This window comes from Podarcis erhardii (genome assembly GCF_964252035.2).
Source record: "Podarcis erhardii genome assembly, chromosome: 1".
NCBI classification, from domain to species: domain Eukaryota; kingdom Metazoa; phylum Chordata; class Lepidosauria; order Squamata; family Lacertidae; genus Podarcis; species Podarcis erhardii.
The window spans coordinates 77,544,905-77,572,317 of NC_138497.1; the positions used below are offsets into that span (position 1 = coordinate 77,544,905).

At 43.0% G+C, this 27,413-nt stretch overlaps 1 protein-coding gene across 4 annotated transcripts in view; it reads right to left on the reverse strand.

Moving 5' to 3' along the window:
* Positions 1–27,413, reverse strand: part of AP2A2 (adaptor related protein complex 2 subunit alpha 2) — a 61,573-nt gene that overhangs the window by 27,067 nt on the left and 7,093 nt on the right. For all 4 annotated transcript variants that reach the window (XM_081880826.1, XM_081880829.1, XM_081880827.1 and 1 more), the window contains exons 2-6: positions 17,366–17,434; positions 8,696–8,838; positions 6,908–7,101; positions 5,760–5,889; positions 1,843–1,944 (exon numbers count right to left, since the gene is read on the reverse strand). In XM_081880826.1, the coding sequence (XP_081736952.1) occupies positions 1,843–1,944; positions 5,760–5,889; positions 6,908–7,101; positions 8,696–8,838; positions 17,366–17,434 (638 nt within the window). The remainder of the gene's footprint in view (positions 1–1,842; positions 1,945–5,759; positions 5,890–6,907; positions 7,102–8,695; positions 8,839–17,365; positions 17,435–27,413) is intronic.

Here is a 27,413-nt window from a genome sequence, read left to right on the forward strand (position 1 = left end):
CAACAAATCTCTGTTGCAGGAGGCTGGGTTGACGCAGGAAGGCTGTTAATTTGTTCTTCTGAATGATGAATGGGCCAGGATGATGGGAGCATTTCCACAAGGGAAGACAACAGGAAATTTGACAGAGGCAGATACAGCTGGGCAGAAGTTCTGGGCGAGGAGGAATTTAGAACGATAACGTTTTTAGACCAGACAACAAGACAGATTTCCCCAAACTCAGCTGTATCAAACCAGTGTACAGTGCTTGAATATGCCTTTTGTACTTTCTGCTGAGGGACAGCAGATTCTCAATTACATCATGCTTTTCAAGGGAAGGGCAGATAAAAGACTGTGCTTGAGATCTGCAGGAGGGGCAGGAAGGATAGAAAAAATCTGGACAGAAAGCTTTAAAATACTCTATGTTAAATTAGGGGAAATGGGGAAAACAACTGATGTCCACACTGAATAGCCATGACATTGTGGTGAGAAGGAAGAGGAAAGGAAAGACGGTAACAGTCTTCTGCAAGAGAAAGTGAGGACTGTTTAGATTAACAATAAGCCATAAGACTATTTTGCATGGCTTGCAAGACAGAACAATCCCCTCTCCTTTCCCATACACTGTTCCGGGGTGTCTTGGAACAAGTTTAAATCCAGGGCTGGCCAACCATAAGGCAGAGCAAGGTAGCCACCTCAGCTGGCAGATGTTGGGTGGAGAGTGGGGAGTGGCAGCCAGAAATTAGATGACAACAATGTGTGGGCCATCCATGCATCCCCTAAGCTGTCCTCCTGTCCTCAGATGTGGTGGCGGATATTGCCCCATTGCTGGCATTCAATGGCCAGTTCCATTTACTTCTGTGTGCAGATTCTGGGATGGAAGGGGGAGTGAGATCATCATCCAGTCCTTCACCTCAGGCAGCAAAATCTTTGGCTAGCCTGGCTGGGGTTCAAGTTTCCAAAGTAGCAAACCAATCATGCCACTAATCTCTAAGTGTCTACTGTCAAGAATCCATCCTACATTGATTAGGCAGAATGCCTTGCGGAACAAGAGCTTGCTACTTGCAACCAGGCCTCAGCGGGACCTGGCTCCCTGCAGGAATTATGTACAATGCAGCAGAAAACTGGTCAACTATCATCTTAAGAACTACTGCAATGGCAGCAGCCCTATCTTTGGCTACTGGCATCACAACCAGCAGCAACTCCTTTAAGTGTACAGTTGTGCAGGCATTATTGCTCAGGCATTATTGCTCAACCCAACCTGAGACAAAGCTACAGGTATATTTGCTGGGAAATATTTCTGTACTTATCTGGCCTTTGAAACTTCAGGTGGCTTTCCTTTTTAATAGATTACTTTGCAGATAATGTCATTGAAACTGTTCAGAAGTGCACCAATGAATGGAATTGCCAAACTATATTACAAAAAAAAAAAAAAAATACTACAAGGCCTTGATCACAGATAGCATCATTTTCTTCCTTCTCTGGTAGCTACTGAAGTGGAACCCTGGTCTTCCAAACTTCTTGCAATTAAGGAGTGGCTTTGCCTGCAAAGCCTCAAAATATTATTTACAATTTAATTTCAGCTATACCTATACAAGCGTGTTTATCTGCCATCTCCTGCACAGCTAAGAATTTTTTTTAAGTGATTGGATCAGCCCAACACAATCACTGTGCATGAGATATTGCACAGCAAATTACATCTCTTTGACTTCAGGTACTCTGCCTGTCAAACTATCAGAACGGCTCTCATACCAACTGCACTTCAGCTTCCCATGAAGCTAAACCAGATGGTTAATCTAATCAGCCAGCTTAATTTAGTTTTAGCCTAGTTTCATTCCAGCACTTGCGTCTAAACAATAAATTGCTTACCCTGCTGAGTCTGGAGACAGCCAGAGACACGGAGGTTTTAAATTCATCTGGATTCTTTTGTGCCAGAGTGGTGATCAAACTTGTAGCAGCAGTAACCACACCCTGGAGAAAAACAGGATTACAGCTCCCTGAAATCCGTTCTAATTACTAAGCACATGCATTGTATACCAAGAGCACCATTAAGTTTCATTTATTATGCCACACATACTTTACACCACAGGGCTGTACTTTTTAACGAAAAGAGGGCAAATATCCAAGATGGTATAGCCTCCCCCACACCCCAAAACACCCCAGTTCCATTGCCATCCTCCCAGTTTCACTCCCATCGTACTTGCTCCATGAGCCTAGAAGGCATTGTCTTAACGGCTGGCGGGAGTGCGAGCACCTCTATCAAAAAGAGAAATGTGTTGCTCTTCAATAAAGATAGTTAAGGTGGCAAACTGTGAGAGGATGGGCCTATTTCCCAGAGCCAAAGTCCCCAACATCAAGCCCATCCACAGGTCTCTCAGTTTCCGGGGATATTATTAGAGCCAAATTGCCTATTAAGCTGGATGCACAGGATCTCCCACAGTTTGTTCTTTTCCAAGCACCAATAACGCCACAGGGGAAGTAGATCACGAGATCAGAGCTAGTCTTTGCACCGTATGGCAAAAGAAAAAAAAAAAGGTTTTCCCCCTACAGAAAAAGTAGCAGCTTGGAGTGGGATTTAGACCAGAATGGGAGAAGTTACCTTCCCCCAGCCTGCCATCATGTCATGATCTCAATCTAATTTCCCCCAAAGCTGCAAAGAGAGAAAGGAAACGAAAAAGGAAAGAAAGAAAAGAAAGCTGTGGGAGACGCTGTTCATAGACTGTCCACATCATGCCTTGTTTGGCCCTTAGGCATCTACTGGCAGCATAAAAGCTTTCTACTCTTCTCCTGCTTCAAAAACGATTCAATCCTTTATTTGGCTCAAAACGGACGAACTGTATTAATGTATTTAGATGTTTTATTAATGTAATTTATATTAAAAAACTGGGATATGACTTCTGACAAGTATATTGTGTTTTTCTTAGTATGGCCTAATCCATTTTTCCCCCAGTCACCTGACTACTCTTACCCAGCTATCCCTTATTTCCATTTTAGGATTTACGTGGTATGGTATGGTATGGTTAGGACTTCCCTCTTCCCTGCATATCTTGTTTCTGTATACCAGGGGTTGCCCACCAATTAAAAGTCCATGGGCACATTTGCATTTGGGGGTGCCTTGGACACCATCTCTTCTGGTCACTTCTCCCCCTTCCTTTGGATTAGCCCCCACTGCCCCCAACAGGAAAGGAAAGAAAGTGCATGCACACACACAATTTGATCTCGGAGGAGAATTCATCAGAACCTTGAAAAGTTCATAGAACTGGAAAAGGGAAGTGGGAAAGTGTGTCGTTCTTCCAGCTTCCTCCTTCAACTCTAGGTACTTTACCAAGGGAGAAAAAGGAGACCGCCTTCACCACCAAGGCAGAAGTGAGAAGGTGCTCAGAAGCTTCACAGGCACCAGGGAAAAGACCTCAAAGGGGTCACTGCACCCACTAGCGCCATATTGACAACCCATACTGTATACTATTTATTAGGCTTGGGTGATATTGCAGGAGGGGGCAGGGAGAAAGATACTCTGAAATGACCAAATAATTTTTTAAAAATATACATATTGATTCATGCAACAGTTCTCTGGATTATATCGTTTTCTATTTTTCCAGGAAAATTGTTTTTTAAAAGCAGATGTGTATCTTCCGTAGCCTGCAATAATGGGCTAAAATAAGACAAACTACAATCTCAGGATCCCAATGTCCTTTTACAAAAGGCTATGCATGCCCTGCCACCTTCTGTAACTGGCCTGTACATGACCTTGCCCTATATTGGGGTAATGCATTCAAATATTAACCAAATCCACTGCAGACTTTAAAAAAACAAACAAACAAACCACCATCAAGAGAGAAAGAAAATAACTCATTCCCTTTTGCAAAGATACAATGCAAACAATTAGGAAAGACCCTTCCTTGGTCAGCTGCTGGTCTGGCGCACAGAAAACTGTATTTTGATTTGTGCTGAAATCCCCGATCAGTCCCTAGATTGTGTGACTAGTGATAAGTCACCCTCGTACCAAGAGTAAAACTAGCTGGTTGTTTACTTCACAAGATCTTGGACAAGCGAGTTTGCAAAGCACTCTGTACATTAGGAGCTCTGTATAAAATGACAATTTCTCCTCAAAGACAAAAGGAAAGCAGTTATGGCACAGATGCAACTTATCTGTGGACTGTAACCTGCATGCATATTACCAGAAACATCACTGAACACACTGCAGTGTCTTTTCAAAAGCTTGTTCGTTTTACGAGGCAGGATCCTGAATACCTTAAGGATCATTCCTTTCATTCCTTTGCCACACGGAATCTGGCACATGAGTTTGTGGCAGACCTGGACAGGAATGGGCGGAAAGCCTGGCCAGTATATGACACTGCCTGAAGCCTCTTCAGCAAACTGCTGTGCCACTTCCTGCCTTTTCCCAGGCGATAACAGGGATGAAGTATGCTCATCTGAGCCTGGCTGAGTTCAGAAGGCCAGGCATAATCCTTTCAATCCCTGAACTTCTTTCTGAAAGTGCTCAAAATCCAAGCTTTCAGGAAAGGAAGTCCTGCAGCATTTTTTTCCTAATCCCATTGCAAGCTCATGGCGCTGCTTCCCTCCTTTAGTTTACTTGTGGGCAGGAAAAACACAATGGGAGGACTTCCTATGTCATACAGTACAGTGGTACCTCGGGTTAAGTACTTAATTCGTTCCGGAGGTCCGTTCTTAACCTGAAACTGTTCTTAACCTGAAGCACCACTTTAGCTAATGGGGCCTCCTGCTGCCACCACGCCGCCGGAGCACAATTTCTGTTCTCATCCTGAAGGAAAGTTCTTAAGCTGAAGCACTATTTCTGGGTTAGCGGAGTCTGTAACCTGAAGCGTATGTAACCTGAAGCGTATGTAACCTGAGGTACCATTGTACTAAAATTATTGTTCCAGAATGATTCCCATTGTTCCAGAACGACCCCTTCTCTCGCCATTCCTCTGTGCACTGTTTCAGGGACTCTTCCACACACACCCAAGCCAATCTGGAGGGGGCATATGGGGTAAGGTTACCAGATTTTTTTCAATGAATCCGGAGACACTTTTCAACTTCAATGGATTTTGTAGGAGACTGATTTGTAAATCCGGGGACTGTCCCCAAGAAACGGGGACGTCTGGTAACCTTAATATGGGGGAGCAGAGCAGGGGAAAGTCCTATTGCATAAGCAGAAGTCTTTATACAGGGCCTCTGCTGACAGGACACATTAATTGAGCCTTGACCACGGTATGGACAAAGCCAGGTAACCAGCAAGGCTTGAACTCCCCGCATCCACATCTTCTAATCTCACACCACAGGTATATTTTCATGTCTCCATAAGAAGTAATGGTTCCACGACTTCCTATGGGGAAGGAAATGGATGCTTCCAGAGTGAAAAGAGGAGAGGGGGCTGAAAGTCAGTTCCCATGTTACCCACAAGGACTAGCTTCTGGGCCCTCCCCCAATATGTGTCTGATGGTTCCTTTGAGACCAAGAAAAAAAGAGCTCCCCAGATAGGCCCTCATACTATCTCAACACAACTTATTCAAGTTTGGATTTTTAAAAAGAAGAATTTGGCAAATTCTGAGTTATTGAGAAGAGAACTTTTGAAAGCTCACTCATCTCTAGTCCGGAAGCAACTTGACCCCAAAGCATTAGTGTAGCACATCTCACCGTTAGGAGTTGACCAATGGCAAACTTGCCAAATATTTGCTTCCATGGTTCTAGATAATTAAATTCTGAATCCAGACAATCAAATATTCACACTTTCAAGAGAAAAAGATCTAGTCTAGTGAGCTTACCAGATGCTGGTCGTTGAGAAGGTGCACAACTCTGGAGGTCCAGTCTCCCATAGGAACCAGGTCAGGAGAAGTCCTGTATAATCTTAGCAAGCACAGGGCTGCACTCTGCTTCACACTGTCCATGGTGTCTCTGCAACAGAAAACCAAAGCTGGTCAAGGGCTTCTCAAACACCCAAAATTCTTCAGCGGCAGCTCCTAGAAGACAGCAAGGCTGGACCATTTCCCTATATACAAGCTCGTACCCATCCACATTCAAAGTTGCACACACTGCAAGCAGTAACATGAGCACCAAAAATACATGGGAGTATTGCCATCGTGTCAGCTCCGAAAAAACCCCACAGATGCAACAAAGTACACATAACTTTCCAGTTCATGAAACTGGCATACTGTTTCTGTCAGCAGGAACATTTGTATATGTAGGAAACATGGCAAGGCCACTGATTGTGGGAATGTGTTCTTTAGCCTATGAGGCTGCATATGTTTATACCACATGAGTCTAATGAATGAGATGCCATATGTAACCTATTTTTGCAGTACAACAGATTATTAAGAATCTATATTTTCCAAGGTTAGGCTTTGTATTGTATGAATATAATCTCTGTAGATAAATACATTTTGGCTCCTTCACGCCAAAGAAACATTCATTTGGAAGCATCTGGGTTAAGAAAACACCCCACAACACTTGAAAGGTATATATATAAATGGATGCGATGCCAGCACTTAAGCAAGCACTCTCACTTTTCAAAAGGGCTGGTCGTCCGTGAGGGCTGCAGTTGTTTAGCCATCCAGTTGTTTAAATTTGTATCAACAGAATAATTCTCAGCCATCATACCATTTTATAAAACAAATTAATATAAAAAGTTGGTTAACACAGATACACATTTCAAATCCATGTGACACCGAAAGCGGTGAACCTATTAGCAATAAAGCAATACCACACAAAGGCAGGGGGGCCAAACCAAAAGAGCTTTCAGGAACAAATGAGTCTTCTCTCGTTCCAGAGTGGAATAGGATCTCCTATGGATTTCCTTTAGGAGGCTGTTACTCCACATTCAGTCAGCAAATGTTTAGATACTTGGCTGCATCCCAAGAATCAGTTTAATTGCCTTCTTTCTGTCAAGCTCCTGAAATTCCCACGGAACACCTACCCAGCTACAAGTATTTTTGGAATTTCTCCAGCAAATGCTTCCGCCATCTCTCTGCTGCCCACATTGGCAATGCAGTGCAGAGCGAGTCCCATGAAAGTGGGGTTGCGGCTGGCCAAGTCGTTCTTGATTGCGTTATTGATCAGGCGGATCAGCTCGCTGTTTGAATTCACCAGCACGGAGATGAACAGATAGCCCTGGAATTAAGAGAAGAATTAGTAGTGGGCAGCAGGGAAAGTGCTTAGTAGGCAACATTGCTTTATAACAAATGGCTCCTGTGTCATTTATGAGGTAGGTCAGGGTTGGCCTAGGCTGCATTCAGCCTTGGCCAACCCTCTGGGGACAGCATGCCAGGGGTTGGGGTGGGCCTCCATGCTCTTGCATATACACCTACTGGGCATGCACACGTACGGGGTCACAGCTCTCTCTCTCCTCTCAGTCAAATGATCTCATGCTCTCTCTCTCCTCTCAGTCAAATGATCGGCTGACCATGGAAACCTGGGATAGGAGAATCTGCATCCTCAACAGGGCTCTAGGGTGGAGAGAGATGCTTAAACCACTCCACCCACCCCAGCACCAGATATGCTTCCTCACTCCTATTTTTGCTGCTACCACCCAAAAAAACAATGGGTATTTGGGATGCAGGGGCAGATGAATTTGCTTTGGGAGAAGGATCAAGACCCTGCACTCGGTGCTGGCCACTCCTGATTGGGAATTATTCAGGCTTCTCGAGAATAATGGTTTAAGGACCTCACCTAAAAGCCAGACATGTCACAATGTGGGCAGTTTTCACTCCAAGTATGTACAAATAAAAGCCAAATGTAAATTAATTTGACAGGTGGGGATCCTGCTTAGATGTATGCATATCAAAACACAGCATTTAAAAGTCATACTGGATGAGATCCAGACATTTCTGGAAAGAGGAAAATTTATGTGTGCAGGGGGATTTCTCTGTAGTGTACATCTCTAGTGCACAACTAGAGAAATAAGGAAGCCTAGCTGGTTTATTCATCGCTTATAGTTCACCTTAATCAGCCTCTGCTTGATTTTTTTTTTAAGAGGGAAAAGGGAGATGGGTCCCTAGCATGAATCTTTCTTTCAAACCAGATGCTTATAGGACAATCTGGCTGAAACTCTAAAATAGCCATATATATTTTTAACCATGTACTATACTGTATTAGAAATATTTTCTCTTATGTTTGAATACCAAGAGACTCCTATTTTCTAATTTAATAAAAGAAATGATTAATGTTGTCTATTATCCCGATCCATAATAATAATAATAATAATAATAATAATAATAATAATAATTTATTTATACCCCACCTCTGGTTTTATACATTCTGCATCAGCGTCTGCTTGAAAGTTCTGCTGTGCTAAACCTGTTACAGATATTTTACTGATGCACCCCTACATGCCTAGATGCCAAATGTGAAATACATTTCAAGCACTGACAGCTGCCATTTGTGTCCCTTGTGTGCCTGCTGACTGTAATGCATCCTTGAATTCTGACAATGCCTCTTACTTGCCTAGATGGAGGGCAGAGAGGAGAGTACACACGTACAGAGACTAGCCCACTGCACAAAGGTGTAATTCACATTAGTAGGTCTACTCACTGTTGCCTCTGGCCCTGCTCAGCACCAGCATGTGGCCTTCAGAAGGTTGCCCAGAAGGAAACATGGCCCTCAGGGTGAAAAACGTCCCCACCCTTGACCCCCAATATTATATGGGAAGTGGGTAGTATATATATATATATATCTCAACGCTATGCATGAATGGGACATGACTTACTATTTGCTTCTCTGTGTATTTGTTCGAACTCAGGAGATTCACAGCCTCCATGTGGCCAAAATCAATATCATGTCCCAGGAGGAAGATGAAAAGCAGCTTGCAGACGTACTTTTTCTTACTGTAGCCATCAAGGGCTTTATCACCTAGTGAGCAATTAAAGACAAAATAAAAAGCCGTAAGCAAAAAATGCTGTATGCCAATGCCTGAAGCTTACTGCATTTTCCATGCCAACTGGCAGAGGTGCCCCAGGGTCTCAGATACGAGTCTCTCTCAGTCTCTGGCTTCTCCAAGTAGAGCTGAACCTGTGACCTCCTAACATACCAAACATGTGCTCTACCACTGAGGTACAGTCCCTCTCCCACTTTTCAAAATTGGTTATCCATTCAAGGGTTCCCATCCTCAGAAAAGTGCACCCAAACAATCTATTACAGTGCCACCTTTACTCATACCATGCATCAACACAGCTCTTCAAATGTAACAGTAAAAGTATCAAACATGGTGCTGGATCAGCCAGAAGTAGAAATCAAGAGTCTTTGGGGTGACTATTTCTGCATGTCACCCTGAGCCCCATGGAGATGTCATCACCACACGTTTAAGCTAGGTATTGCAGCACTGTGGAAAAGGAGTATGAAAGCTGAACCGACACCTAAATCAGATGATTAGGCAACAACAGCTGCTGGTGTCTTGTACTCAACTGGCTATGTTTAACAGATCTGGGGGGGGCGTGTGGTGGTCTGCTTAATAGGAAGCACCCAGCGGACTAGACCGGGAAATGCATGTGTGAATCCACCTTCAAAACGGGGGAAAGCAGCATGTCCCATTAGGCAACCTGTGAAACACAAGAGCTAAGGATATGGGCAGCAACAATGCCAGACATCAGCCATGTAGCTCTCCTTACCTTGGGAATATAGCTTCAGATACAGCGCAGATTTCTAACAAGCAAAACTGTTACGCAAGAACAGGGTCAGAAATTCAGCTGTGGAGAAATGGGGACACGTTTGCCTCTAGGCAATTTTTCTTCTTCACGAGGAGACATACAAGAGATTGTTGGCTGCAGTTGGCTGCATGTACAGAGCATCCTTCTGGTTACATAGCTAATATAATTGGTGAAGTAGTACAGACATGTCAGGGGATGCCTTATGTCCAGGATATCTTTGCTTAGTCTAAATATATATATATCCCCCACCCCCACATAGGCAAGTTCAACTGCCTCAGTCTCTAGACTACAGCACAGCTACTACTTTCGAGTCAAGAAATTAGACAGGGTGGAATTGCCTCTACTAATGCAAAATAACACATTTTTTAAAAGATAGGCATTAGTGGTCCTTGTTTTGGCATCTTGCTTGTACAGTAAAAAGGCAAACCACGTACAAAGAAAATCTCACTACACATATCCATGCTTTGGATTAAAGCACATTTTCCTCCAGAACCTCCAGAATTATGAGTTTTGTGACTCAACACAGTGAGTTTCAGAGCTGGACGTGAGAGAAAGATAAAGTGGCTAGATAGAGGCAATGTTTCCGGTTGCTTTAAAATCAGTACAAGAGAAACAGGAAGAAAGAGAATGCAAGTCAGCATTTGTCAGACACAATGACTGGGTCAAAGGAGACTTCCTTTTCTTGGAAAGGCTTTTGTTGAACTAGCAATGCTTTTTACTCAACCAAAGCATGACAGAAGTTTATGGATCCAATTTCTCCAAATCTGATGTATTCTGAAGCATAGCCACTTGCAGAAACATACACGTAACAAGTAGTATTGTGTTTGTTCAACAGGGGGATATGTCATCTCTCTCTCTCTCTCTCTCTCTCTCTCTATATATATATATATATGTAATTGAGGATCTTAGCTGACAATTCAAAGCACCTTGCTTGACCTTTTATGAGAACTTAGAACTGACAAGAAAGCTGTCAGTGAAGGCATGCATATTATAAATTGTAAACATGATGAAACTTAACCAAACCTATAAAGAAAATTAAGGTTATCTTGTATTTGGACATAGTGCAGAATAAGACCATACCAGGTTAACACATACCAGTAGTATACTTTAATATACAATATATAATGTACAATATATCTAAGGAGGAGGTTTTTCAGTGTGTGATGATGCTTAGCCAATTTGCCTCCATCACATGGAGAGCTACTGCTGGATTGTTGCTGGGTATAAACAAGCATACTCGTGTTGACTGAGAGACTTAAGACAGCCAGGGGTTCAATTATCTCCAGGAATATCTCCTCCACTGTGAAATGGTACCTCTCAGTTTGAAACTACCAGTTAGGCTCCACTGAAAACACCACCTTACACATTGCCCAGGCTGGCCACCATGAAGTAGGAGGACTTTTCTGATGCAGTTTTGGAATGCCTTCCAGCCGGAAACCAGAATGGCTCTGTCACCCTCCTAGTATTTAATATGTTTATTTATTAAATTTATTTCCTGCCTCTCCTCCAGGGCAGCAGTGGCAAGTTAATACCTCACTCTTTTTTCTGTGCCTTTGGAAGTTGATGACCTTCCATCCCGTGTTCTGATGCTCAAATATTTACTTACCAGTTTTGTTTCTACAGCTTAGTTGTTACATAGAACATGCATTTTGGAAATTATCTCCAAAGACAAGTTCTGTATCCATGTCTTCTGTTTAGCATTGTGCATTGAACTAGACTAGGCAGGCGCATGAGAGTTACATACCAATGTCACAAAAAATGTTTTCAGATTTCCAAGTCCTGTTCCCAAAAAGTAAAGTTAAAGGACCCCTGACAGTTAAGTCCAGTCGCAGATGACTCTGGGGTTGCGGCGCTCATATCGCTTTACAGGCCGAGGGAGCCGGCATTTGTCCACAGACAGTTTTTCCAGGTCATGTGGCCAGCATGACTAAGCCGCTTCTGGTGCAACGGAACACTGAAACCAGAGCAGCGCACGGAAACACCATTTACCTTCCCAACGGAGCGGTACCTATTTATCTACTTACACTTTGACGTGCTTTCAAACTGCTAGGTTGGCAGGAGCTGGGACCAAGCAACGGGAGCTCACCCCGTCACAGGGATTCGAACCGCCGACCTTCTGATTGGCAAACCCAAGAGGCTCGGTGGTTTAGACTACAGCACCACCCGCGTCCCTGTTCCCAAGCAGGATGTATAAACTAGCATATCTCATCCAATTAATGAGTTTGCTTCTAGGGATCACAGAAAGGCCTTTTCACTGACCCACTAGCAGACATCCACGAAGCCAGGGGTTTTCAACCAGTGTGCTGAGGCACCCTGGGGGTGCCATAGGCAACACTGGACTCTGACCCTAGTTCATTTCCTCCCTCCACTGATGCCCTCTCACATCTCTGTCTCTTTCGGGCCACTAAGCCTGGGGGCATCCGCTTCCCAGGCCCAAAGGGGGGGGGGAGGCAGCTCTCTTGGGTGGGGGTTGGTTCAGAGACCAGGGACAGTGGTGACAGCTGCCCAGAGGACTCCCAAGAAGGAGAGAGAGGAGAGGAGGCTGGGGAAACACTACACAAGTGAGGGTGTTCGAAAAGGGGTGAGGGGCTGCTGGCTCTGCAGGCAAGGGGTGACATAACTGGACTTCTGAGGCTTGGAACGTGTTTCCCCAGAGGGGAGCCACAGAACAAATATAGTTGGTCAAGGGAGTTGTGGACTCAAAGAGATTGAAAACCTCTGCCTGACGAAGCCAAGCTGGCCTTGTTCTTTACTGACACTGAATAAATTTAGAACTTTTCAGTGCTCACCCTTTGAGCAGTGTCAGAAGAAAGAAGCAAAAGGCTGTACGATGGGAGGTAAAGTGAAACCTTGAGACATATTCTACATTTAGGGCTAGACATCTAGCCGTGAAACAATGACTCTCCTCCCCCCCAACCCCAACCCCCCAATATCCCTCCCCCATGATGAATTTGATCATTACCATAACTTTCCCAGAATTCAGGGCAGACTGACAGAAATTTGTATTTAAGGCAAAGGAGGTGCAAGGGGAGAGACACATCTTCAGCTGTTGAGAAACTACTACAGATGGAGATGCAATGTTTAGCCTATGCAAATATGGCTTCTAAAAACCCAAACAAACATTTGAGAATCAAAATACTGAATGACCTGACCACCACAAAACACTTCTGCTCTTAAGTTATAAATAACTGTCTGGTGCTCAGTAATACCATTATCCTTTTAGAACAGCTTTTTAAAGTTGCACATGAATTCATTTCAAACCAGCATCGTTCATGCATGTTAATGTGTGTGAGACACCTTCTAGAGCAGCAAACCCCCTGGAAGCCAACTACATGCTACATGTAATCTCCCTCCATTGTGTGTATTTTAACATGAAGAGCCACTGTAGGATGCTGCTATAGAAAGCAGGTGGTTAGCCAGGTATTTGCTCCTAGCCCTAGCAGGAAAAGGACACGAGGTGGGGAGGGGAGAGGAACTGACTGAGTGGGTGGGGAAATAGCCTGAGAGGAAATGGTTAAGAAGCCTAAGCTCTGTTTGCCATCTGCTCCTGATTTTATACACATATGTGATGCTCTAAGGCTGCATACACAGCATATTTTCTCCCCCACTCCTCAAAGGATCCTGAAAACTGTGGTTTAAGGGTGCTGGGAATTATAGCTCTTTGACAGAAAAACCTCAGTTCTCAGGACTCTTTAGAGGAAAAATGTGTTTCAGGTGTATGGTATGCACTGCAGCCTAGCTTTTTCCTGAATGGGATGCAGTAATGGTGTCGTAAGCAAAGAAGGGGATATGCACTGCCATGGTCGGCTATTGTAGACCACTTCGGATATTAGGCATATACCTTTAAAAAAACCGTAAACAGTGTTGATGTGACAAGCAAGGGTTGGTGCGCACCTGTATCACAACAAAGCACCAGTCAGAAAACTGGGTGTGGCCCTAGGTCAACCCCAACCTCTCTCACCACCAAAGGAACACAAGTGAATAGCAGAGAACCTGCACATGCGACGCTGACACAAAACCCCACATATATGAAGTATAATAGAAACATCGCCACCTGACCCCACCCATCCTTTCCCCCCTCTTCTTCCTAATGTCTCAACAAATGAAACTGATCTGTAAAAAATGTTACTTGGGGAAAAAAAGAGACAGAGAGACAGAGAGACAGAGAGACAGAGAGACAGAGAGAGAGAGAGAGAGAGAGAGAGAGAGAGAGAGAGAGAGAGAGATTGCATATACTTTTGTAAACCAAGAAAATCTTTAATAAAAATACATTAAAAAAGAAAACTGGGTGTGGCAGCGATAAAGTCCTGTGAAACAGCCCCTTGGTCAGACTACAAAGTCAGTAAGTCTGGGAAGTGGCTGCTGTATTTTCCAAGTCTTAGATTTGTTGTTTACTCACTATTGCTTTAAGGGCATAATTAACATTTTAAAACCAAATACATAAAGGCAACATCTGTGTTTGCATGGATGAAGTTGCTATATCTAATCCTTCACTTTAGGCAACTCGAGCCTAGTCTTATGGAACTGTTTAATAAAGCTATTTGCAGCAGTACAGGGCATAGTTTTCAAAGACCTTGTGTTGTCTTGAGTGATCTGCACCAACACAAGGCAAATCACTGATACAAATATACCCAACATCCAGATGTTTACAGACACTCTAGTGCAGTGGTGGCCAAACTTAGCCCTCCAGCTGTTTTGGGACTACAGTTCCCATCATCCCTGACCACTGGTCCTGTTAGCTAGGGATGGTGGTAGTTGTAGTCCAAAAACAGCTGGAGGGCCAAGTTTGGCCACCACTGCTGTAGTGGGATCAAAGTGTCTCATAAACAAGTACTGAAATGATTAAAATGTTCATTCATGCTGTTTGCCATATCCTGTATTAAATGAACACTACTCTCTGTTTTAGAGTATTATGTCAAGTATTACGTCAGCACTTAGGTTTAACCGTCTTAGCAGAAACTAAGAAATGAAATAATGAATTTACACGAGTTTTGAAAGCATTCTAAAATGTCTGAAATAGACATCACACTATATAATGGTTGAGCATGACATCTGAACATGGTACTTAATTGAGGCTTTTAATAATGCTTTTACAAATAATGGTTTAGTGTGATGAGTGAGCCTGGGGCTCACAGGATCCCCCTGCAGTATGGCCGCCCAGAGGATTTTGGAAGTTTTCACTTCTGATTTCCATTAACCACTGTTTATCATGTCATCTGAACCTAAACCATGGCTTGTTTAAAAACATGCCAGCATTGTAACTCATTGTTTGAAGCCAGTTTGTTTTAAACAAGCCAAAGCGAGTCTGTTCAGATGACCTAATTTGCTGTGGTTAAGAAGTAAACTTTGCTTCTGATCTCTACTCCTTGAAGTTTGGTGTCCTAACCAATTTGACAAGTTATCAAAAAGGTCTCTGCTCCAAGCTGATCTCATAAGGCAAGAATCTAGTCCAGAGACATCCAATGCAACACCCTCCAGATGTTGTTGGATTCCAACTCCCATCAGCCAGAGCTGGCATGATCAGATGTCAGACATGATGGGAGCTTAAGCCCACAACATACAGAGGGAACCACATTAGCTGCACTTGATCGAGGTCATCATTCTTGAAATATTTTATGAAGCAGCACTGTTGAGCACTGCTGACTCCCTTAGAATGTTTACTTACCCTGGACTTCTCTCGACATGTAAGACCTCATCTGCTTATGTGTACAGGGAGTTAGGATGACATATTCTAACAAGCTAGCTCTACGTAAACAATGTAAATGACATGATGGAAGAAAGCCAATTAGCCACTAGAAGTGGCAGCAGATTTCCAATATACATTTAATTTGGATGCTGCATATGAATCCCAAAGGACACAGGTTTCCGGTTGTACTGATCAGTACAGCTGTCCATAATTATCCCCGGGTGCACTGGAGTGTATGAGGGTTTTTGTACTCAGCCGGCACATCTTTCTATCCATAAAAGACAGCTCTAAAGGTTGTGGCCAAAACTGCATGTTCAGATCAGACCCTTGTTAATTTTTATATTGGAGCATGGTGGCAAAAAAATTGTAATGCCACTGTTCTACCAATTCAATGCAGATACCCAAGATTTCAAATACTGGCAGACATCTTTGTTCAGCCCAGGCTGCCAGGAAATGACTTGTTCACTTCTAATGGAGCAGAGATCAGCATTCTTTTATAAGAAGGGCAACACCTAATCCAGCAGATATTAGTATCTGCACCAGGAGACAAACCATTATCGTCTTTTCCAAGCAGTGTTTTTAGGAAATGTTTCCTTATCACAGGACGGTGAAGACACTGCACCACATGGCTTATCTTCTACAAAAAAACACACAGCAAGACTGGGTTGTATTACTGCTGTGCCATTTATTACACTGGAGTTTGTTTTTAATGTTTTTAATAATTGGCATTGCTGGTTTTTTAAGGCTTCATTGTGAGCACTTTGGACAGTGTTTAGCTGCAGAGGCAGGTAAAAGTATGTAATTAAAAAGAAGTGCAAAATACACCTCCAAACTTACTGAAAGAAAATGGTGAGTTGCATTAGACAGCGTTCAAAAAGCCAGAAGACATTTCTAGAAATCACTATGGATAGAAATCAATGGACCACAGAACACAGAATATGCTGCAACAACCAAATAGAAAGAAATACAGTACATATTTAACTTTTTTTTTTTTTTTTTGGCTTTATGATGAGATCTGAATATTTTGCTTATTGGATAGAAAAGTAACACAGGAGTGTTTAACTGGAGGCAAGCTGAGCTCTCGGTAGGAAGTAAGTAATAATCAACTACTTTGGGATTGCAAAACAGTTTACTGTATTTAACTCACATGCCAGAGAGCTTCTGACTATTGAGAATCATTACTCTGAACCTTTCTATTCAAGCCCCACAGTAACTGAGGTAAGAGATATCTGCAGGGCCTGCACAGACGTCCAGTAACACAAGCCTGCGGAGCATTCATCTGCACATCTCTGTGTAAACTGTTAGGAAAGCTTATTACACTTTCAAGCTAGAGGTATAAAAAAGAATTCCTGTATATTTTAGTTGCCCTAAACTTGCTTGTTTACTTATTTACAAGGTTGTAGTCAACTGCTCAGCACATGGATAACAGCATATTCTTCAGTAATAAAGCCACAGTTCTGTTTTGAATCCAATAAGACAAGAAGAAGAGTTTGGATTTGATATCCCGCCTTTCACTCCCCTTCAGGAGTCTCAAAGCGGCTAACATTCTCCTTTCCCTTCCTCCCCCACAACAAACACTCTGTGAGGTGAGTGAGGCTGAGAGACTTCAGAGAAGTGTGACTGGCCCAAGGTCACCCAGCAGCTGCATGTGGAGGAGCGGAGACGCGAACCCGGTTCCCCAGATTACAAGACTACCGCTCTTATCCACTACACCACACTGGCTCTCAAATTCCTTGCCTTTATCTTGGACAATATTCATAGTTCGGCAACCACCAGAAACTATCTGAACCACATTTCCTGGTCAAAAATCTGTTTGATCAGAGGTGGTAGCAAGATAGAAGTCACCCTTGTGATCACCCTTGTGATCCCTTGTGATCCCCCTTGTGATCACCCTTGTGATCCCTTCCAACTTAATAATTCTATACACCTATGAGTTTGCGAGTCTGGACCCTTGTTCTTCATTTGTTTGTGCTCTTGTATCACTCTATTCATGAAAATAAATTTTTGATTGAACAGATAGCACTGCAACAATGTACCAGTTACTTACCTTTAAACTTTGACCGAATGTTTGCCAATTCTTTGTTTATTCTTTTTATCTCAGCTTCTTTGCTTTTACCTGAAAATACATAGGAAGAACCCAGTTCAGAGTATAGTATTTTTAAAATCAGCTTCCTTTTGTGCCTACAATACTATATACATGACTCATTGAAAGACTCATAAATTAAAACCCCAAAGATATTCTGCTGAACAACAAGCCTGGAAAGCCCTTTTTTGGGATATAAGTAAGGGAATCCTTTTTTATGCACACAAATATGTTAGTTCTTGACCAAAGTGACTAAAAACAAGATTTCTGAAGAGGCAGGTGCAGCAGAGGCAAGGCAGCAGCATGGGCCAACTTTGAAAGAATAACATCATTGTTACTTGATGACAGAATTGCCAAAGATGACTTAAAGTATTTTTACATCTAAACACTCATTCCAGCTATGATCTAGGGGGCAGAATGTCAGCTGACAACATGAGCCAATCAAGAAGAATCAGCTGTTATGTGAAGAGCCATGGAATGATGCACATCATCTCTCTTCATGCTCATGCACAAAGCAAAGAAGTGTTAGCATGCAGGTGTAACAGAGGAGCACCATGCCATGTAGGATGACAAGTATGCAGGTGTGGAAGGCAGACTTCCCACCATACAGACTGGATTCCCAAGGACCAAGAGCGTCCCCTTGGCATGCCTAAAATGCAATGGGTGACCAATGAGGCATGCACACAAGTCAATAAAATACCCGTGACAGAAAGGAATTGTGTGTACAATGGTGCCTCGCAAGACGAAATTAATTCGTTCCGCGAGTTGCTTCGTCTTGCGATTTTTTCGTCTTGCGGAGCGCGGATTCCCCGGGTATTAACGGTTTTACAAAAAAGGAAGCAAACCCGCAAGACGTTTTCGTCTTGCGAAGCAAGCCCATAGGGAAATTTGTCTTGCGAAGCACCTCGAAAAACGGAAAACCCTTTCGTCTAGCGAGTTTTTCGTCTTGCGAGGCATTCGTCTTGCAGGGCACCACTGTACTCATGAAGAACTGACAAAAGGGGAAGAGAATCAAGTCACTGCCCCAATATAGTGGGCAGCCACTATTGCACTATCTTAATGGAATAATTCCATTAAAAGCAGTAAAAATATTTTCATTAATCCTAGCAGTGCAGTCCTACTTAATTAAACCATTAAAAACATGTTTGTCAATAATAGGTATCTCCAACTAATCAGGCAGCAGATTTTAAAATTAAAGGTACAGTGGTACTTGGGTTCTCAAACGCCTTGGTACTTAAACGCCTTGGTTCCCAAACACTGAAAACCCAGAAGTAAGTGTTCTGGTTTTCAAATGTTTTTCGGAAGCCGAACGTCTGATGCGGTTGTCGGCTATTGTTCCCAGGGCGCCTGCACCAATCAGAAGCTGCGCCTTGGTTTTCGAACATTTTGGAAGTCAAATGAACTTCCGGAACGGATTAAGTTTGGCGCTTTTGTTTTTGCTATTTATTTTGCGTTTTTTTTGTTTTTGAGGCTTTTTCAGTTAATTTGTTTTTGTTGACTATGTGGAACCAAGTTCAGCAACTGATTGATTGTGTGACTGTGGAAATGGATAAAGCCCCCCCCCCCCCCCAATCCAAACAATGACTATCATCAGTGCAGGTAAGAAAAAAAATATTTTTAATTTTTATCATCTACAACACTGTCTTATTTATTTTAAAGTACAGTACATTCATTATTGCTTTCATTTTATGGATCAATTGTCTCGTTAGATAGTAAAATTCATGTTAAATTGCTGTTTTAGGGGTTGTTTTTAAAAATCTGGAATGGATTGATCTGTTTTGCATTACTTTCTATGGAAAAGCATGGAGCGGATATCCAGAACGGATTAAGTTTGAGAACCAAGGTACCACTGCAATTACAAAAGCTACAGATGTGACAAGCATCTTTTAAAGAGATGCATACCTTCCTTGTGCGCAAGAGGGCGGAGGACACCTCTTGCAAAATTAGGACTACTATAGCACTTGGCCATCATCTAAAGCAGTGGTTCCCAATTAGGGAGCTACCATAGATACATCAACATTATCCAAAGTAGGGGGCCTATGGCTTGGTTTTTGAAAAACAGCAATTGGGAGCCACTGATGTAAAGAACAAAGAGTTGTGCCACTCCTTGCTCAGTTTTGGACATTACATCCTACCCACTGCATGCCCCCCACAAAGGTTGATCCTGGACTCTCAGGATCAGGATGTGGTAGGGCACCCAGGGTAGCAGGAGGTGATGGGAACTGGGTGCTCCTCCTTGTACAAATGGAAGGATTTTCCTGCCAGCACAAAGCCATCACTCAATGCATTTCAACGTCAGCCTCTCTATAAACTATTGTCAGTTCTCTCCTGTGCAATTTAATCAGATAATCAGCTAAGCTTTCTTTAATTGGTTGACAGATGCAATAAATACATAATTCTTAGAATTTGCATAAGAACCAGATGGGAAACATTAAGTCAGGTATTTATGCCATTTACCCTCAGTATATTTAGTCATTCTGCCCCCCATTTCCCCCCCATTACCATGAAAGGGAAACAAAAATGCTATGCCACTAACTATCCTCCCCCTTCCCTACCGTCCTTCAAACCCTGAAAAACAGGGTTAACCCTGATTAACAGAAGGCTTCCTTTGAAAAGTCATTTAGATAGATAGGAACATCCAGCAACCCTCTTTCTACAATGTTGCCAGAATCAGCCAAGTTAGATATACAATTAAAAGGCATCATTGTATTCACTTTCACAAAATTGGGGCACGGGGGGGGGGGGGGATGACCAAAACACTCAAGTCCTTGTAAGCCACAGCAAATTCCTCAAAATGCAGTTCCAACTTTTAAAGTATATGAAGATGCAAATAAAGCCAGAGCATGTCTGGCTTTGTGTGTTCATAGTGAGATTCATCACTTGAAGGCATCATGTTCACTATTAATTTCTAAGTCATCCAAATCAGCAAGAATCGATCAGGAGTGGGCAGAAGTAGATCTCTAGGTGATCTGAGGAACGTTGGTAAACAACTGGGAGGTAGAAGGAGAAAGGAGAGAAGATTTTTGTGTGTAAAGACTGTGAGCTCCCTTCCATTCTGGTATTCAAAACAAATTCTAAGGCCCAAAACCTTTAGCTCTACAGGTATGTCTTTTGCAGGGGCTCAAATTAGAGGATCTTAAGTAAAATAAAAATATAAAATAAATATAAAATCAGTGGATCCTGAAACATAGAGCCTGCCCACCTTAGGGTTTTCCATAATAAATTGGGGGGGGGGAATATATTTGGGAAAATATGGGAAATATATTTGGCACATCCAGAAACCTTGGGGTCCTCTCTTATGGCTACCTAAGAAATATCACTCACAAGTCAAAATATTGGCAGAAGAGGGAATGGTGAAGCAGGGACGAGGGGCCAAACAGTTGCATCCCATCCCTGAGAATCACCTTCATGAGAAAGGTTTTGCAAGGAGGTTTCTTCCCACCCACTTTAATGTCCTTTTGGCAATGCTTCATAGCACAAACCAGTCACTGCATGCACACACAAAGAAGCACAAAACAGAAAAAAGCAGGTCCTTCCAAGTCTGGCTCTTGCAGCTATTAAACACAACACTTCCTCCCATTCCAATTCACGTAGTACACAAGTGATAACCCCAACTTTCTTATTTATTCAAGCCTACTTCGTTAATTTTAGAAATAACATTCTCCGAAGTCTAATCGACAAGTCATTCCCTCACGCCTTTGTGGTTTATTTTGCCTTATTTGTTCTCAGCAGCAGAGGATTATCTTTGTGATGTGCTCCCTGCAGATTACTGCACCACAGAGCTTCCTCTTGTTTTTGTTACAGATGGCCAATCCCTTTTTAACAACAAGCTAATAAGTGTGGAGAAATTCATGACAGCTCAGTTCAGCCAAAATTCAGTGTTCAAGCCTAAATCAGAAAGGCTGCAGGACAAAAAAAAATTTTTTTAAAAAATAAAGCTACCAGGTTTATAGTGGAGCTATACTTCCCTCTCTCCTTTTTCAAAAAAATGCACTTGCCCTTGGAGGGTTCTCTTTTTTGCACAATTAACTTCAAATGATATGTTCAACCAAGCCTTGGAGGGGGAAAGCTATTTTTAAGACCACAGGCCCCTGGGAAGGCAAAAGCTGTTCACAGAGCTGGCCGCTGGTACTGTTCTGGGTCACTTAGTGGCCCAGAACACAACTGAAAAATCAGTGTCATATACAAGCCCACCTTTCCAGATTGTCCACAAACACCACAACACACATGCACAGTTCCCATCAATGTCACTTGCTTAGAGTGGTGTGTCTGTTGACATATGAAAACTCCAGTGTTTCCTGACAGTACCAATGCCCGGTGTTCTTGCTGTTTATTCATCATTCTAGTGGTGAGTCTGATAGAATGCATGATAGGGAGGCTACATTTGGGCAACGGGGGGGGGGGGGTGTCCCTATTTCAGTGATATCAAGCAGAGGGAAATATGGCAACAGTGTAGGGGTGGGCCATTGTGGAAGGTGGAATTTCAATGGTTTGTGCCTTGTTCCCTTCTCCAGCCCCGTTCCCAAGAGCAGATTCCACTGTGCTCCCCTACACTGGTGGTTCTGTTACTGAATTCCAGGTTGGTCCATATTAGGATCTCACTCATCCACGACTTGGGGATGAGGGAACTGGCTTGGCGTGCATTACTGAGATCTGAGTGGGTAAACTGGGCAGAGTTGATATGAGTTAGCTTTGCCCACCCAGCCACGGGGCTGTCTCAGCTGGTCACTGGCCCAACACACAGAGCAGGACGTAACAGGGATTTGGTCTTTGCCTCAGAGGATGAGGGGTGTGGTCTGAATACAGTGGGGTTGTGTAAAGCAATTGTCATGATCAGACCACTTCCTAGGGAGATTTGAGAAGAAAACTCTGCAGGGATGCCAGGTGGGGTGGGATGACTATTTGGTTGGCTTACTGCTGGAGACTTTTGGAATCCAGAAAATTCCTAAATGCTCAGAGGTTCATTCAGGAGATAAGAGCAGGGTCGGTTGCCCAAGAGAGGTTGCCAAAAACTCCTATTTGTAACAGGGTTTCCCGGACAGATTAACAGTATCTTATTCCTTTTGGGGGGGGGGTGAATGCTTTTATTTGCAATATTTTATTGCTATGTTACCTAGTAATGCTATTATTATTATTATTCCCTGGCCATCTGGTTGTGTTTCCCCAGCCACTCTGTGGTCTATAAGTATTCAATATAAATAAAATGTTGTATTGTTTTAATATGCTGAATGCCACTTTAGTGTTTTCCTCTAAATGAAAATTAAATAGCAGAAATGAAAAAATATAAAAATAACAAACCAGTTATAACATGGCAAAAGCCACAACAAGCTACAGTTTGTGCTAGTTATAAAACACTGCAAAATATGTTTATTGACTACCCATCCAGAAATGAGAGGGAACAACAAAACTGCCAGAGTTCAGTCCAAGTCTAGCAAGAGGGTTTAAAAAAAGCTAAGTCAATCCACTTCAGGAGATCAACCTAACAAGAAGAGAATGCTGACTAAATGGCTTCCCCAGTATAAATATTTAGTTTTGCTGCCCTTCATACCAGGTCAAGGGTAGCATCCGATCAAACAAGATCAAAGAAAAACCATGATGCATTTAGAGCTAGAATTAACTCACTAGCGGAGGGTATTTAGTTAAAATGTTCCCAAACTCTACCGAATAGTATGGTTGCATCACTCCTACAAAGCACTCTGCTCTCCAATACTGGATAAAGAAAACCCGGTTCTGTACAAGTTTATGATATTATGTGTATTCTCTATTCTTACCAAGTACCATTTATCCTTTTTACCATATTTTAAGGCACTGCTTACTTGTATGAAGTGTTTTGTCCTTCCATCATGTCACTATAGCTATTTTTCTTACACACCATAGGTTTCTTACAAAACACACTATTTTCATTTATATTATTCTTTATTAAATTTGTAAACCACCCTTCATCCAGAGAGCACAGGGCGGTTCATAACATAAAAATACAAAAAGAGAACACAAAATACATAGTAAAACAAAAACAAACCAATATCCAACCTCCCATTTAAAAGGGCATAGAAAGTTTATTAGTCAAAAGGCCTAGTTATAGAGAAACATTTTCACCTAGCACCTAAGGTGAGCCTCCCTGGGGAGAGCATTCCACAAACAGGGAGCCACCACAGAAAAGGCCCATTCTTGGTATGTTGTCACCCTACAGACCTCTCACAAAGAGACAAATGAAGAAGGGTCTCAAATGATGATCACAGGTTCCAGGTTGGTTCATATGGGGTGAGGCAGCTCTTGAGGTATTGTGGTCCTGAGCTGTTTGACAACAGAAGTTAGGCTGTCCCTGTCCAGAGAAGGACGCAGCTGGGCCACCAGCCGAAGCTGTTGGAAGGCACTCTGCACCACTGAGGCCACCTGAACCTTAAGCAGGAAATCACCCACTAACAGCACCTCAGTCTTATCTATATTGAATTTCAGTTGGTTGGCTCTCATTCAGTCCATTACCAAGGCAAGACAGCAGTCCAGCACATTCACTGCCACACCAGCAGATATAAAGGAGAAGTAGAGCTGTGTGTCATCAGTAAATTGCTGACAATGTACTCCAAAATTACAGATAATCCCACTCAGCAGCTTTATGTACATGTTAAACAGCATAGAGGATAAAATCAAATCCTGAGGAACCTCACATTGAAGGCTCCATGGGGGCAGAAGAGCACTCTCCAAGCATCACCCTGCGGAAACAACCATACAAGCAGGACCAGAATCACCATAAAGGATTTGGTGCTCCATAAGGATACCATGGTTGATGGTATTGAAAGCCACTGAGAGGTCTGTTATTCTAAAGCAGCAATGCTGCAGCAAGCAAAGGCTCTAACAGCTCAATCAGCTGCTAGTGGCTGTAAAGCCAGACAGGAAGTGTGTGACTGCTGCCATGGAAACAAAGGGGCAGTCCATCCTTATTGAGCACAGGATATGAGCTCAGTGTGTGTCGTATGACCTGTACAGGATGTACATGGGTGGAGTTTGGAGTTTCTCTCTGTTTGTTGAAGAGAGCAGACATCTTTGACTGTATGACTGCTAAAGACAGGAATAAAAGCATGTAAGATACGTTTCTGTCTGAGTCTGATTCCCCTCCCTGGGGATATGCAGGGAGGAGGAGAAGGAGGAGAAGCAATTGGTGTGTTTTTCTCACAGCCTGAGGAAAATCGCCGGAACGGACCTCGTGTGTTTTTTCCTGCCGGGAGTCGCCGGAGGGAGGTCAAAGGAATTCAGCCGGTGCCTGCAGATAGGCACATACCTCTGACCGAGCCTGAATTCAACAATGAACAGGGGCACATTTCCCCTGTGTCTCTCCTAACAGACATCATCATACAAGGGCTACAAAAGCAGTTTCTGTGCCAAAACTTGGCCTAAACCCCAACTGAAACAGACCTACAAAATCAGGTCCTTCCAAGAGTCCCTGGATCTGGTCCACCCACTCAAGAACCTTGCTCCAAAAGGGGAAATTGACCATTGACCAGTAGTTCCTTAGATTTTCTGGATCCAGGGAGGATTTCATGAGGAGTGGTTTTACTACGACCTCCTTCAAGCAGCCAAGAACCCCCCTTTCTTGCAGGGAGGCATTAATCACCTCCCTGACCCAACCAGCTGTCCCTTCTATGGTAGTTTTTATGAGCCAAGAGGGGCAAGGGTCCAGAATGCAAGTTGTCATCCAGACAGATCCAAACACCTTGTTCACATCTTCAAGCCTTACCAACTAAAACGCATCCAACACAACAGGACTAGACAGTGCTCTAAACACCCCTTGAGGTTAATTTGCTGTAGTAATGGAATCAAGATCCTGGTGGATGCAAGCTATTTTATTCTCAAAACACTTTGCAAACAAGTCACAGTGAGATACCATCAGTTCTGCCACCTCCTTCAGGCCAGACTGTAAGAGGCCCCACACTACCCAGAAAAGCTGCACCACATGGCACAATGAGGATACAATGAAGGAAGCAAAGTATGCCTTCTTTGCTGCCTCCACTGCCACTAGAAGGCTCAGTGGTAAGCCCTCAGTAATGTTTGGTTGCATTTGAACAGAGTTTTCTTCAAATCACATTCGAACCACCTCCCAGCTTGTTTCCTCGCCCTAAGCCTGGAATATACCAGGGAGCCAAGTAGGCTCCACAAAATGGAAGAGGGAGCTCAGGAACATTGTGTCAACAGCCATTCCCATGTTCCAGAGGTCAGCCAGAGCTTCAACAGGAACACCAGTCAGATCAGCTGGAAAATCCCCCAAAGCTGTCTGGAAACCCATTGGCTCTATCACCCTGAGAGTGGACTATCCTAATAGGTCTCCTGCCTCTGTAGAGGCGGAAAGGTGCTAAAAGCCAAAATCTCAACAGGACGTGATTCAACCATGACAAGGGACAAGTGTCAATATCCCCCACTTTCATATTCTTCTCTTCCTACCCAGTTAAGGATACAAAGTCCTGTATGTGGCCTGCCACATGAGTTGGGCCAGTGACTTGTTGGGACAGCCCCATGGTCATCATGGCAGCCATGAAGTCCTGAGCCACCCCAGAGCCAGTTGTCTTCAAAACCAGCTGTCTGTGAGTCCCGATTGCTCAATAGTGATAAACTGGTGCATAATCTATGTTTTCCATATATCCAAAATGCCTCATTTACTGAGCTACCCATTTTAGCCACAAACTTACTTTATTAAAATTGCTTTTTAATGGAGCAAGGCAGGGAGAAATACACTGAAACCAGTCATTGACTGTTGTTGCTTTGGCTGCCTCAAAGAGAATATAATTTGGGAGGAGAGGAGAGGAAAGGAAGATATCTTTCTGGAGCAACATCCTAGTTTATGGTAATACTACTTGACAAAACACGTTTACTTAAACATATCACACAGTTGCCAGTCAAGTAAAAATCTTTCGGTTGTACGTACACACAGAGTTTGATTTAATTACCATTTCTAAGGTGGCCTATTTAATAAGGATGTAGATGCAAGATCAGAAATAAGCAAAGTAGCTGATATAGAACAAAATACTTGACAGTCTACAACCACATACATTCCCCTCCAAAAGAATTTGGCAACTCAGTAGTGCAAATACGATCAACTGCAAAAGGGCAGGGGAATCAAGCTTTCACATAGCTAGATAATGACCATTTTCAATAGTAGCCAATGACTTATAACACCACTCTTTTTACTGTAAAAAGAGAGGAAGTGTTCATCATGTTGCTTTTCAACTTGAATACATTACGTCTGGGATCCAGAGAGTTTCTTGCCTGACCAAAAGCCACCCCTCCATTTCTGCCAATTCTCCCTTGTCCCATAATCTCAGGAGCTGCTTTTCAAGGAGACACAACTAAATGCAGTACAAAGATAGGGCAGAATACCCCATTGCAGAACTTTGTTAACGCATCACTGGATCCCCTAACTGCAGGATTCAATTTATACCTCACTCCTCCAAAACTTGAGGCAACTTAGAAATTTCATATTAAAAAGAAATACACACACAAAACAAACAAACAACTGCAATGAAGATAGCAGCAACATACAATTTCAGAAGCAATCCAGCAAAATTAAAGCATTTGACAGTACAGTGGTGCCTCGCAAGACGAAAATAATTCGTTCCGCGAGTCTCTTCGTCTTGCGGTTTTTTCATCTTGCGAAGCAACCCTATTAGCGGCTTAGCGGATTAGCGCTATTAGCGGCTATTAGCGGCTAAGAGGCTATTAGCGGCTTAGCGGCTTAGAAAAAGGGGGGGAAGCGAAAAAACTTGCAAGACGTCTTGCGAAGCAAGCCCATAGGGAAATTCGTCTTGCGAAGCGCCTCGAAAAACAGAAAACCCTTTCGTCTAGCGGGTTTTTCGTCTAGCGGGGCACCACTGTACAACACTATACAGTCAGAGTTCAACGGTACTTACTTTCAGGAAAGTGGGAATAGAAACATCACCTACATTCCATTTAAATCAAGAGGAGGCTTATTTGGACAGACTACACCCAATCAAAGTATCCCAATTCCTCAGGAGCAGATTTAAAG